This window comes from Wolffia australiana, chromosome 15 (genome assembly GCF_029677425.1).
Source record: "Wolffia australiana isolate 7733 chromosome 15, ASM2967742v1".
Lineage (NCBI taxonomy): Eukaryota > Viridiplantae > Streptophyta > Magnoliopsida > Alismatales > Araceae > Wolffia > Wolffia australiana.
In genome coordinates this window covers 444,990-459,736 of record NC_135849.1, presented here as the reverse complement: position 1 = coordinate 459,736, position 14,747 = coordinate 444,990, and the positions used below count along the sequence as shown (strand labels likewise).

The window sequence follows — 14,747 nt, the reverse complement described above, 5'->3', positions numbered from 1 at the left end:
GAGATGTGGAAGAGCCATATCTGATCAAGGTTGGAGGGTATCTTCCATATACGACTTTGAATGGTATCATTTAAATAGAGGAGCGATACGATGTGTTGTAACTATATTATGCCAGTGTAACCATTTTGTCCATTGTCGGGGACATTCTGACGAGAAGCAGTGTAGATAACATTCTAGGCTCTGATTAGTGACCTCCGTTTGACCGTCTATCTCAGGATGGTATGATGAGCTCGTTTTCAAAGTCGTGCCTTGGTGTTTATGAATTTCCTTCCAGAAAGAACTAGTAAACACACTTCCTCTATCAGATACAACAGAACGAGGAATTCCGTGAAGACACAAGTTTTCCTTGATGAATGTATCAGCAATACTTGGTGCATTAAAATAATGTTTGATAGCAAGGAACGAAGAAATAAATTAAAACTTGTCTCTCAGTGCCAAGTATACCAACTCTTTGTTCCTTGCGATTAGAGTTGGTGAAAAATTCTCTTACAAGTTTTTGGAATCCTCCATGGCCCCCCACCTTAGCATTGCGAAACTCGTGGAGTATGAGTGGGATCAGATACGAGTGTTTAGGCAATACCAGTTTCTGCTTGTAAAATAAAAGATCATATTGTAGAGAGTAATATGGTACCGTTGCCTCTTGAGTGTTCAAAGTTTGTCTGATTGAGTTAAGTTTGGAATCTTCAGTGTATTCCTTGATAAGAATGGACTTATCTGACCAATGTGTAGTGGATATGGAGTTGCAACTCATCTGGTTGTCTTCCATAGATCATGACAAAGAGTCAGCTACTACATTATTCTTCCCAGCCATATATCTGATTTCCAAAATTGAAACCAAAGAGTTTAAACATCCATTTATGATAATGTTGCTGAATTTCATATTGTTAATTCAAAATTTTTAGGCTGAACTGATCAGTAAGTATATAAAATTTCTGTTTCCACTTCCTTACTGATACGACCACATCCATTAAATCTCTTTCATAAGCTGACCTCAATTTGGTGTGAGAAGACAAGGCCGTGCTGAAATATGCAATGGGATGACCATCTCAAAGGAGAACTGCCCGATGACTACGCCTGAAGCATTTGTTTCTACAACAAAAGGTTTGGTGAAATCTGGTAATTTGAAAATTGCTGGAGTTTATAAAGCATGTTTGAGATGGTTGAAAGCCATGGTGGCTTCTTTATTCTATATAAATGCACTCTTCCTAAGTAATGAAGTCATTGAATGAGCTTTCGAAGCATAGTTTGCAACAAACCTTTTATAGTAATTAGTAAGTCCCAGAAATCCCCATTATTGTTTTATTGAGGAGGGACGGGGCCTTTGATGATGGAATCAATCTTGTTGATATCGTTAGATACACCATTTTGAGATTTGCAGTGTCTCAGCTGACTTCAAATACATACTGATCAGTTTGGGAGATCGTATGAATACAGTTAAATGAAATTAAACAAAAATGAGATTAAAATTTGGAGGAAAAACTAATGAGCAGGTCAACTAATTCAAATCCTATATCCAGTCTACTCATGCATTTTGCGACAGAAATTTGCAATTTTTATTTAAGAAAGATCATAAAGTCAGGAATATAACAGTAATTCTGATAACGCTATTCATAAGAAGATAATTGCTGGAGAAACCAAGGCACTAACTTTGGCCTTCCCATTGACTTTAAAAGAAATGATTGCAAAAATTGTGTGACAATTTTTCATTAATTAGATTTTCAGAAACTAGACGGAGGCCTACGACCGTTGTCGCCATGGAAGAAAGACGAGGAAGACTCCTCGAGAGAGACTCCCCGAGGGAGACTAGGGGAGATAGGAAGTTTACTCGCACAAAGGCAGAGGGAGATATGAAAGACTATATTCCTCCTCATGGGGATCCAGCAATTGCCGACTGTTCCTTCGTTTTTTACAAAAGAGAAAAGCCAAAATCACAAGAGAAAAAAATCAACGGAAGAGGATGCCTGCTGTTTCGTAAGAGATTCTTCGAGGAGGAGAATCAGGGCACCCTTTCTAGACTCAAAAAAGTGGAGGCGACGTAAACTCGGCGACCCAATTTGTTGTTGTCGTATCCTGCTCGACCGGCAAACCGGGGCCATGACCAGCCCATCCTACACGCACAGATGAGATGAAGACAAGAGTTATTGAAAGAATATGGATAATACTGGGATGAAGCAGAGCATGACGAGACGAAGAGTTAGATGTTTACATGAGGATGAGTGCTTGAAATGACTAGGAAGAACCAATGATAAGAATATGACTAAGAAGAATATAAACAGGAGGGCTATCTAAGGAAAAAACATGAAGAGAAAGTGGAGGAATGAAGGAAAAAAGGGTGTAAAGTTTGTCCTAGAGCTGCCTGCAGTCGAGGAAGCTTCCGTATTCTTGCGGTGAAAATGACAAAGGGTCGCCTAATATTTCGGTTATCCCATGGCGACCTCCATGAAACTTGCTCCTCGTGTTGTCCGAGTCCCCAGAGCTTCTGCTTATGTTCTTGGCTATCTTCAAGTTCTTGGAGGTGGGGTTTCACTCAGTGTGGAGAGCAAGCAGCATGGCGGCCGAGCCGAGAAGGGACCCGGCAGCGCCCATAAAGAAGAGCCACAGAAAAGGAGGACGATGAGAAGAAGAAGCAAAAGGAAAAGGAGGAGGTGGAGGAGGAGAAGAAGAAGAAAGAAAGAAAAGGAGATGGAGGAGAAGAAGAAGAAGAACAATAAGGAGATAAAGAAAGAAGAGGAGGAGAAGAGGAAGAAGAAGAAGGAAAAGGAGGAGAAGAAGAGGAAGAAGGGTGAGAAGAAGAGGAAGAAGGAGAAGAATTGAAGAAGAAGAAGAATAGTAAGCGAAAGAAGAAGAAGAAGAAGTAGAAAAGAGGCTGGAGGAGCCGCATATCTGATATGGGGCCAACCCCTATGCGCTGCAGACCTGTCCAACATGGAGATGGCAACGACAGCCCTAAAAATCTTCTCCGCTTCTCCAAGCTCTTCTCACGCCGTTTTCACAACACCTTCATCTTTCTTCTCTTCTTGGTTCTTCTCCTGGAAGGAGAGAGCTTCAACGTCATGAGCCTCATTCTTCTGCTCTGTCTTCTCCACGCAGAGGGCTGGTTCGGCACGGAGGGACATGGTGGGAGCTGAGTAATTCCTGAGTAATTCTCGAGTACTATGGAGATGGGCAGGATGGGGTGTTGTGCACATGGACTCATCTAAGGTCCAGGATATTCGGGATTGGCTAGCACCGAAAGGGGTACCACAGTTGAGGTCCTTCCTTGGATTAGCCAACTACTATCGAAGGTTTATCAAGGCTTTCTCCCGGTTAGCTGCGCCATGGACAGACTTGTTGAAGAAAGGTGTGAAGTGGCTGTGGACAGAACGTTGCCAGAAAGCATCCGCGTTGACGGAGGCAATCTCAAGTGAATCAGTACTCCAACTGCCAAAGTTTGACAAGCCATATGAGGTACATACAGATGCTTCTGATTTGGCACTCAGCAGTGTCTTGATGCAGGATGGGCACCTAGTGGCGTACGAGAGCCGGAAGCTGAATGACATGGAAAAAAGGTATTCTGTGCACGAGAAGGAGATGATGACTGTGGTACATTGTTTAAGAGTATGGTGCCATCATCTCCTTGGGAGTAAATTTGTGGTCTACACAGATAATGTGGCCACTAGTTGTTTCGAGTCTTAGAAAAAGTTGACCCCGAAGCAAGCAAGATGGCAAGACTTCCTACCAGAGTTTGACTTTAACTTGTAATACAAGCCAGGGCATGCAAATCAAGTAGTCGATGCCTTGAGCCGCAAAGATCCAGAGATTATTGCGGCCACACTTTCAACATTCTGTGGTAGCATACTAGATGATATCAAGCAGGTACTGAAAGATGATCCAAAGCTATTCGCCTTATGAAGCTGATGGAGGATCATCGAGAAGTTCATATTCAAGCCCGCCATCAACCACAACATGACGCCCAAGCTGATGCGAAGAGTCACACCTTCAAGTACACGGCTTGACAATCAAACGGGTAAATTATGCAGTTTATTTTACACATTTCTTTATGTGTACGGACTTTTAAAGGGGCCACCTGTTTAGGCCTAGTTTACTCTATGGTGTATTTTGTGTAAATTGGCCCATTAGGGAAAGGTTTATCAATTGGACTGATAACATACAAATGGGATCTAAATAAGTGCTATTTTCATCATATTCTTAGGCTTTTAACGCTTAAAAACATTAATTTTTAATGCATGTTATCATGATTTTAGGTTACGAGAAGAATTTCCTTAAATTTCAAGTCAAATAATACATTTGATAAATAATTAGGTCAATATGTAAATTTAAAACATTTTTAAAATGAATTTTAAAATAAATTAAATGTTTAATTGACCATTTCTATAAATAAAAAGAAATTAAACAATAAAATGGAATTTATAAATTAATAAAACTCTTTTTTCTCATTAATAAAAATTTTCTATGATTTATTCCAACTGTTTTTTTAATGACAAATGTTTTTTTTTATTTTTTTTTTAAACTGGCCCTTATTGGGCCAGTTTTAGTGCTAACTATTGGTAAGTAGCGCAGAGCGCACGACCGACGCGCACCGCATGCAGCGCCGCATAGGCATTTCATAAAAGGAATTCACGCCTTCAGTGTGTGACACGCACATACGCGATTTTGTGCGTGTCGCACTGAATGGAGACACGCGAAGGCATCGCGAGCCAATCGCGTCGTGTTGTATGCTCAGCGTGCAACGCGAAAGAGATAAAAAAAAATTAACAGAATCGTAAGAAGCTGTTCTTCCGATCCAGTGACGATAAAAGGGGAAAAATGAGAAATTATAGATATGTTCTTGATCTGAAAAGAGAGAGGAGAAGTCCCGAGCTCCCTCTTTGACTCAAGAGCAGCCTGGAGTGCTTTTGGAGCAAAATTGGGACAGGAATTTTGACGATCCAGCGCCGCATTCTGCCACAAAATAAGAGTCAAATTGGTGGAAATTGGATTGTTCGTTGCACGAAATTTACCCCCAATCGACTGGAAATCATTCCTGGTACTTCTCGGTTTAATTTGAATTCATTCTGCAATTAATTTTGTGTTCAATTTTTCCCGATTCCATAGTTCATTCATGTTCGTGGTTCTTCTTTAAATTCCCAATTTTAATTCTCTTAATTCTAAAATTTAGCTCATTTTAGGATATATTAAGTGTCAATTGAGTTAGTTAGATAGATCTGAAGTTAATTAAAACTTTAATTCTACTAAATCTGATCCCAATAACATCAATTTTGCAAATCGTGTTTACGATTTGCCACTCACGGTACCGGTAAATTTCAAACAAAGGGCAGGATTATAAGATCTATCTGTGAAATTGGTAATTACATCATTGGGGAATTCTAAATTTGACACTCTCTAAAGAAATTAATGTGAGATTTCACTCAGTGCGAGCTCAGATCGTGCGAGTCAACGACTCGCCACCGTGAATGGTAAGAATGGGTATTTCAGCAAATATTAGATGAGTTGAGGTAGGATTGGAATTTCCTAGATAAAACTTTAGTAATCCTAATCCGAGGAAACACTAGTTAGATCTTACGATTTAATTTCAATAGAGAACTTAGAATTGATTAAATTACCTTGAATTTAAGGCCAAATTCACTAGGTAACCTTCAAATTCAATTCATTTGAGTTGTTTTGGGCAAAAATAATTGATAATATTGTCTAGCTAACACTAAAACTTAATTCAGATGAATTAAGTTTTGGGGAAAATAATTGGGTAAAAACTTTGAGAATCTAAGACCCAATCAAACATAGTCAATATACTTAGTAGATGACTTAGCAATTATTACCAAGAATTGCTAATTAATCATTAATCCGACTCTTACTGCTAACAAAAACATCCGAATTAAACCCTTGATTAATTGAGATAATTTGAATTGGAAGACTTAGAAGGGTGGTTGCAATTTACACGCCTCTTCCATCACTTGAGAAGAAAGATTTTATATCTATTACATTTAGAGTGCTAATCCCTAATTTGATAAAATTGAATTTCTCTGTCGCGTCCCTATGGTTCGACCCCTTACTTAAGCACTAAGGGATAAATAAATTTCATTGATTAATTTTTTAAAAAAACTCCTCAAATAACGACATATAAACCCCTAAAAAACCCCCTGTTTAGGCCTAATTTACTCTATGTTGTATTTTGTGTAGATTGGGCCATTAGGGGATGGTCTACCAATTGGACCATTCCCCTAATGGTCCATTAAGGCATCCACCTATATAAAGGGGGGTATGCCTTAATGGAGAACTAGACATGGCCGTTCTGTTCGCTTTGTGCGAATTGGTGCGAATTGTGCATTCTGTTCGGACAGAACAAAATCAAATTCGAACAGAACATCACACAGACCCGTGTGCGGTTTGCTTTGTGCAAATTGTGCAAATTGTGCGAATTTTGTGCGAATGTGTGCGAATTTTGAACACTGCGAATTTTGTTCGAATTTGTGCGAATTTTGTTCGAATTTGTGCGATTTTTTTCAACATCTGTTCTTATTTTCTCACAAAAAAGAACAGAACAGACCCCTGTGCGGTTCTTTTGTGAGATTTTTTTGTTCGTTTGAAAAGAACAGAACATAACGACCATGTCCACAGGAGAACCAAGTTTGGTATTTTGGAAGTTTGGAAATTTCGTTGCTTTGTTTTTTTTCCTTCCCTGTAGTGGGTCCGTCTCATAGATCTACTGGAAGAACGGTTACAGGCGAGGAAGAACATCGCCATCGCCATAGCTCCAACCGATTATGTTTTGTGAAGAAAAGAGTTCATGTTATTGGTTATTTCCTCTCTTTGTTGTGGATCCCACGATTCTCTTGTGGGATTATTGCTTCCTCTACGTGACAGATCAACGTGAAGAAAGAAAGATTGCCGTCGCCGTGATTCCTCTCCGAGAAGTTTGGGATCGTCGTTCTCTTGGTGATTTGGCCCGTCTGTAGTTTAACAAAACTGGCTGCCCACACTATCGGTCATTTCTGTTGCCATTTCCCGGTCGTATTACAGCCCGTCAAGCCTCTCTTCCGCGAATTGTTGGTTGATCGTTCAAAGCTGACGGTGGACGGTCATCTGGCGCCTTGATTTTCTTACTCTTGACATTCTCGACGGTGTTGCGGATTACTGCGTTTGGTTTTCGATCAATGTTTGCCGGTGATTCCAGGTCACTTAATAGAGAAAAGGAACATCCAAAGCCGGACGCTGCTGGATCATCTCAGTCGACTCTCGTCGCTGTAAGAGTACACTTACGTGCCAAGTCATGTGATTATTTGCGACTGAAAGTACACAGGTCGTGGATGTGTTTTGTTCTTCACTTGCATCGGCTATCTGTCCTGTGAGACGACGACGGCTCACATCTCCTTGATCAAAGAACGATCTCGACTACTTGGGAACCCCTGCACTGATCGAAGGACGATCTCGTGGATCCGCTGTTCAAGAGACTTCATCGCAGCCGTTGAACGCACCCTTCCGGATATTATTGAACATCCGATTTGCAGGTTCCACTGAACTCTCATCTTCGTCTTACTTTCAGCTTAATTACCTATTTCAGTGCCAATCTCCTCGCTTCTCTGCCGTATCGAGAGTATTACTTAGGCTTAGCTATCTCCAATGTTCCTATTGTCCTAGTCGGTGGTTTTTGAGTATCAACGTTGAAATTTTACTAATTAATCATACCATTTTCCTTGCATATCATTCATTGTTCTTGTGATGTAACCCGATCCAACGATTCTGTCGAACCGTTTTACATCAGAAGCGCATTGCTGCGGGCGAGATGAGGAGATTTTGTATCATACCCAAAATTGATGTACTCCAGAAATTCATTACCCAAAAATTATATGTTTATTTTCATCAATATAAATAATCTGTCAAAACTAAAAGGAAATTTTTAGGAGTTGCACCACCCAATAAATAGATCTTCTCCCTACTAATTATCCATGTATGTATTATATTGGGAGACAGAAATACCATAATGAACAGTAATATTTGATTTAAGACTCGGATAAATAATAAAAAGGAAACGATGCTCAACTGTTGAGGAAGATAAATCATACATTAAAATTTTATTAATATAGTTCTAATATATATCGGATAAATTCCATACAAGAAGTAATATGTCACAACAATTACAGATTAAAAACTTTATAAGTTTCAACAAAAAATACGAAATAAAATACACGCATGAGCTGGCTCAATAGGGGCATTTTTCTACCATGGAATTGTTTTCCAGAGAGCTGGTTAAAGATGCCATGTAAATAAAAATATAATATGCTAACAAGAAAGGATGTAGTTCATTGAGTCAATATATCCCGCTCTCATGCCAGGTAGGCGTAGTGTGTTTAAGCCACCTGTTTAATATGGTGTCATTAATGTTAGGTTTTGTTCTCAACATAAAAGCAATATCTAGAAATTTTGACACCGTTGTCGGCCGTAAATGTTGATTATCTAGTTTATGTACCCAAAACCATTCGATTAATATAGTAGGGAAGTTGGGGTAAGATTCAAGATTAACAAGACAATTTTATTTAAAACAAAGTTATGTGATTTAAGTGAAAAGGAAATAAGGGTAATAAAATCAAGTAATTTAGGTATATGAAAAATGATAATAATATTTATATAAAGATATAAAAGGAGATATTATATAGGTCAGATAGAGGTTATATGGGAGTCAATTGGGGATAAATAAGTAGAATGATAAAGAGTAATAGCATATTTATAAAAATATTATAATATATTATAAGCAGAAGAAATATGCACTGGGTCCAGAAGGACAAGCCGAAGGGAAGGAGAGGTTGGAAGAAAGGAAGCATTTACCTCTAGAAGTTTCGCCAGTCAGAGAGAGGGGAGAGAGTATCTCAAAGAGAGGAGAAAAATAGAGAGAGAGGAGAAAAATAGAGAGAGGAGAGAAAGAGAGACAGAGAGAGAGGGAGAGAGAGAGGAGAAAAATAGAGAAAGAGGAGAGAAAGAGAGACATAGAGAGAAAAAAAAGGAAAAAAAAGAGGGGAGAGAAAGAAAGAGGGGGAGAGAGGAGAAAGATAGAGAAAGAGGAGAGCAAGAGAGAGAGAGAGAGAGAAAGAAAGTGGGGGAGAGAGAGGAGAAAAAAGAGGGAAGAGAGGAGAAAAAGAGAGAGAGAGAGAGGAGAGAAAGGCAGAAATAGAAAGAGAAGAGAGAAAGAGAGAGACAGAGAGAGGAGAGAAAGGTAGAAATAGAAAGAGAGGAGAGAAAGGCAAAAATAGAAAGAGAAGAGAGAAAGAGAGAGACAGAGAGAGGAGAGAAAGGTAGAAATAGAAAGAGAAGAGAGAAAGAGAGAGACAGAGAGAGGAGAGAAAGGTAGAAATAGAAAGAGAAGAGAGAAAGAGAGAGGGGAGAAAGAGAGAGACAGAGAGAGGAGAGAAAGAGAGAGAAGAGAGAGAGAAGGAAGAAAGAGTAAGAGAGAGAGAGAGGAGAAGAGAGAGAGAGGGGAGAAAGTGAGAGAGACAGATGGGAGAGAGAGAGAGACCCGGAGAGAGAGAGAGAGAGAGAGAGAGCAAAGAGATGGAGTGCATAGAGAGAGAGAGAGAGAGAGAGAGAGAGAGAGAGAGAGATGGGAGAAAGTGAGAGAGAGAGATGGGAGAGAGAGGAGAGGAAGACTGGAAGAGCAAAGAGAGAGAGAGAGAGAGAGGAGAGGAAGACTGGAAGAGCAGAGAGAGAGAGAGAGAGAGAGAGAGAGAGAGAGAGAGAGAGAGAGAGAGAGAGAGAGAGAGAGAGAGAGAGAGAGAGAGAGAGAGAGAGAGAGAGAGAGAGAAAGAGAGAGAGAGAGAGAGAGAGAGAGAGAGAGAGAGAGAGAGAGAGAGAGAGAGGGTGGGTCAGCACTTGCTGTCTCCAGTCTGTCTTCTCACCCCTGCAACGATATTAAAGACTTGTTCATCTCCACATGCGTGGAGATGAACGGGCAGGATTGCCCATCATCTGTCGGTGACCCCAAGGTGGATCCCACGTCTCCTCTCTCTCCTGTCCTCTCTCCACCTACTGAGCGGTCGTCGGCCGAAAGATGCCTCCCAACTTCTTCAATCCCTCCTCCATCAGTCTCCCTCCTCTCCGCCCCGGCAGATCAAAATAACCTCCCTGAGGAGGAACAAGAACAAGAAGAACTCTCCCGACCCAGGTACCTCCCCCAAGGTCTCTCTCTCTCTCTCTCTCTCTCTCTATCTCTCTCTCTCGATTAATTCTCGAGTTTGTAATCTTCCTCTCGAGGTTTTCTGGGTCTGCATTTTTCTGGGGAGGTGAGAATCAAGGCGAAATCTTTCTGTGAAAATCGTTGCTGGGGTGATTTCAGGGGCAGCGAGAGAATGATGGGTACTCGCTGCGCGGTGGCGTTTGGGCTTCTGGGTCTGCTCGCCATGGCGGGTGGGGTGATGGGCAAAAAGAAGCAGACTATGTGCGACAAGGGGTGGGAGTGCAAGGGGCCGAGCATCTACTGCTGCAACGCGACGATCACGGATCTGTTCGAGGTTTACCAGTTTGAGAACCTCTTCTCCAAGCGCAACGCCCCCGTTGCCCACGCTCCCATGTTCTGGGACTACCATTCCTTCATCACCGCCGCCGCCGTCTACCAGCCTCTCGGCTTCTGCACCACCGGCGGCAAGCTGATGCAGATGAGGGAGATCGCCGCCTTCCTCGGCCATGTCGGCAGCCAGACCTCATGTGAGCAGCCTCCCCCTCTTATTCTCCCATCAGAATTATTCTTCAATTCTACCATCTCGTGCTTGATACATCGCTAATTCAGTCTCACAAACTCTAGATCTGAAGTTTTGATGTTCGGATTCATTGACTTCGTAACACGCATCTTCATCTTAGACTCGCGATAATTGTATCAATGTTTGTCCATGTTGCATGCAATTCATGAATATATCAATGTTTCTTGAATTATGGCGGATCCTTTCCTTGCCCACATTCTCTTCTGTCAAGTGTCTGATTGTGATTAGCTTGCTCCCAGGTGGTTATGGTGTTGCCACTGGCGGACCGCTGGCTTGGGGCCTCTGCTACAATAAAGAGATGAGCCCCAGCCAGAATTACTGCGCAGAGAACGTCGAGTACCCCTGCACCCCCGGGGTCAATTACTACGGCCGCGGCGCCCTCCCCGTCTACTGGTATCTGCCCTTCCATCTTCCTCCTGCCTCGTCTTCGGCTGCGGAGACGACGAAGCTAATTTATTTTTCTACACTACCAGGAACTACAACTATGGTGCAATTGGGAAGGGAATCAAGGCTGACCTCCTGAACCACCCAGAGTACTTGGAGCAGAATGCCACCATGGCATTCCAGGCGGCGATCTGGAGGTGGATGAACCCAATTAAAAGGGGGCAGCCCTCGTCGCACGACGCCTTCGTTGGGAACTGGAAGCCCACGAAGAACGACACCCTCTCGAAGAGGCTTCCTGGGTTCGGCACCACCATGAACGTCCTTTATGGCGACCAGACTTGCGGCCAGGGATTCGTCGATTCCATGAACAGCATCATCTCCCACTACCAGTACTATCTTGATCTCATGGGCGTCGGCCGCGAGTACTCCGGTGACAACCTCAATTGTGCTGAGCAGGTGGTCTTCAATCCTTCTGGTACTAGTGCATCCACCTAAGCTGGGTATTTCTCATAAAGATGGTCAAAGTAACTCCTGATCCTCCATGGGTTTTGGGGTGACTCTTCTATTGGGTGTTGTGATTATCCTCTGTGAGTTACAAAACTCTTGAGAAATTCATATTCTATGAATTCGTGTTTGTGTTTGTTCTTGGAATATGTTGTGCTTGTCCTTGCTGTCCTTCTTTGGGGGTTGAAGCGCAGACTGCCCATATGTGAATTGTGGCCCAGAACCGTTGATATTTGTTACAGTACTTTGTTGGTGAATATTGCTATTTTAATCATTTTCATGAATATTTGATTCATGTTTCATGAGAATCCCTTGGGTTAACAGATCCTGCTTATGGGATTTTTTGATTGTTTTTAAGGAACTTTGGGCATTGGAAGGTTTATTTTGAAGATTGCAGTAAGGTCATTATTTAAACACAAATCAAACACTTTTAAATCTGTTATATTTGCCTGCATTTCACGGTAAGGATTTACATCATTTCATTATTCACGGTAAGGATTTAATTCAGATGTAGTTATTCGAACTTTGTTGATATACGTGGTAACTTTGAAAAGCCTATGATCATTTCAAAAAAAAACTTTGAAAAGCCTTAGAATGTTTTCAGTAGGTAAATTATTTACATCATAATAAAACTTAGGAATGCTATTCAAACATCCCAAGTTAGTGTGGACGTCAAATCTACGTAAGAGACATCTGAAATGGCCTAATTGAGAAATTCATGTTTTCTACTTTTAATGTATTTTTCTTATCTATAAATTCACGCAGATCACTTACCGATGAATCTACATTTATTATGAATTCTTCACATGTCGCAGTAGGTTTAAAACATTAAAGCCCAGCATCAAGGATTCGAAAGCTCAAATTTACTCGACAGTCTCTAGCAACTTCAAATGTTGTTAAAATGAACTGCTGATCAGTTAATCCAAAATTCAGGCATTCTTGGTCTAATGTTTAAATAAAATCATATTTATTGTCAATAATAAAGGTTACACGAGATCCTTTGGAGTTGCATGAGAATTTTTTTCAACGGTTAATCAGATGAAGCTCCCGGATTTTTTACTTAGCTAGCTCAAAATTAACTGACTTTCCTGAAATTAGATCCTAAAGAGCGGCGACTTTAGCTGAGATTGATTTCTAAGAGTAAGGTTCTATGAGATCGTGGGAATCTGTTCCAAGATATTTCACTTTGAAGAATACATGGGAATCAAGAATTAGTTATGATTTCTAAAATAAGCATTGGTGGGTTAGTTGGGTTCTCTAAAATGAGGATTACTGGAGGAAAATAGGGTTAATCTCATTGGTTCTTGAATTATCCAATGCCATCTCCCATAAAAACATGGTTCAAAGGATATCCTCCTCTCTTCGTCACATCATGTTGCATCAACCTGAAATCTAAAAATTGGTTAGATGCTCTCAAAAGTCTTGCTTGCTTGATATTTTCTGGCTTCCTTGGCGTGTTCTAGCTTCCTGTAATAATAATAGGTTGTTAGATGCTCCCAAAATATTGCTTCCTTAACATGTTCTGGCTTATACCATGAACTAAAAATTTACATCCATGAAGACATTAAAAATGTTTTTTTACTGTAATAATTAGGTATAACGATGGTAAATAAACATAAAATAAGAAATATTTATAAATGATTTTAAATTAACTATATTTTCAAAGATGGAACCAAGTTATTCTCCACAGGGACTCACAACTAAGAGAAGAAATATTCTCAAATATTCTCAAGTTATTCTCAGATTTAATGGAGAGATGTCTATTGCAGTTGAGAAAACAATTTTGGATTAAAAAACTAAAGAATGACCTTGCATGAAGGTAACACCAAGTACTCTGGAATAACCAGTTATCTCATTATCAATATGATATTATAAATTTGTAGTCCTAATTAAATAAATGTGAATATCTTAGATAATATTTTGTCTTTGACACATCATTATGTCTTTTTCTATACATTCATAAACAATTATGGACATGTTATTGTTAAACCAATAAAAAATTAAGGCTTATGACATTATTTCTTACAATTCAAATTAATGAAATTTTATGTATCTTAAGTATTATAATTTTTTTACTTTTATTTAGTTCCATCACCTAAAAAAAATATAGCATTTTACTTTTATTTCATTTTATAATGTAATAACTAAAGCTAAAATCCTAATTATTGGGATTTTTAATTTTATTTACTTTCAAAAACTATTTCTATAAAATGTAAAATAGCATATTTATCATTTATTCAATTATATTGAAAATTTTCTTATATTTAAAATATTTTAAAAATAGGTAAAATATATAAATATTTTAATTATTATGTTTTTTCCTTTGCACAGGAATATAAGTCCCCAAAAACTACATAAAATGATAAATATATATATAAATCCTTAAAATAGTTATTCACTTAATATTTCATTTATTTCAGTTTTAAGCTTAAATGAACCAAATAATTTATGCCTTCCCTTTGGATGGAACCCTTCTTATCCTATTACTTAACAAGAATTTAACTAGAGAAATCATAATAAATAATTTTTCTTCAGTCTTCATAAAAATAAAAACATAAAACACACAAATTCTGAGTTATCAGAATTATTAATGCAGTTATAAATATTTGATGTAGGGACTTTCAAATTGTCCATTATATTTAAGAAGCTAAATGATGTCTGACTGAAATAAATATTTTACCAAACACATATAACAATCCCATATTCATGAGTCATACCGAGCTCTCTCCATTATGGAAATTTATGTGGTTGGCAAGCCAATTACATATTCCGCATTTTTTTCCATGTTCATTGATAAAATGTATTCATTTCAGTGCATTTGTAATGCCTATAATGAAGTCCATGAATACATGATCAAACTTAGTGAAGAATGATGAGATCTTAATACACGATCACTAGTCTTTAAACATGTATTCTAAATATATCTATTCTAAGTATACTTGAGAAGGACATTGAAGCATCTATAAATAATAAATAACACTAAATGATCTCACTCATATGATGAGTATGGCCAGTCCCGTAGCCATTAATGTGATAGTGGGTGCTCTTTAGTGGAAAGAGTGTAGTGAATTGACCCATATGAATCCTTGAATGGTATTATGCGATACTATCAATCAG

The 14,747-nt window shown here is 39.3% G+C and overlaps 1 protein-coding gene across 1 annotated transcript; it reads left to right on the top strand.

Annotated features, from left to right (window-relative positions):
• The first annotated feature begins 9,914 nt into the window (after positions 1-9,914).
• On the top strand, positions 9,915-11,777 carry LOC144712777 (chitinase-like protein 1). Its single transcript, XM_078587083.1, has 4 exons — positions 9,915-10,150; positions 10,322-10,689; positions 10,982-11,135; positions 11,216-11,777. Exons 1-4 carry the CDS (start codon positions 9,930-9,932, stop codon positions 11,619-11,621), a joined length of 1,149 nt encoding a protein of 382 aa, XP_078443209.1. The 5' UTR covers positions 9,915-9,929; the 3' UTR covers positions 11,622-11,777.
• The last annotated feature ends 2,970 nt before the right edge of the window (positions 11,778-14,747 follow it).

Bases quoted from the DNA above. Each gene is read 5' to 3' on its own strand.
- LOC144712777 (XM_078587083.1), top strand. From the start codon at position 9,930: ATGAACGGGCAGGATTGCCCATCATCTGTCGGTGACCCCAAGGTGGAT. The intron at 10,151-10,321 runs GTACCTCCCCCA...GGGTGATTTCAG, and splicing joins GAAGAACTCTCCCGACCCAG to GGGCAGCGAGAGAATGATGG. The intron at 10,690-10,981 runs GTGAGCAGCCTC...GCTTGCTCCCAG, and splicing joins TGTCGGCAGCCAGACCTCAT to GTGGTTATGGTGTTGCCACT.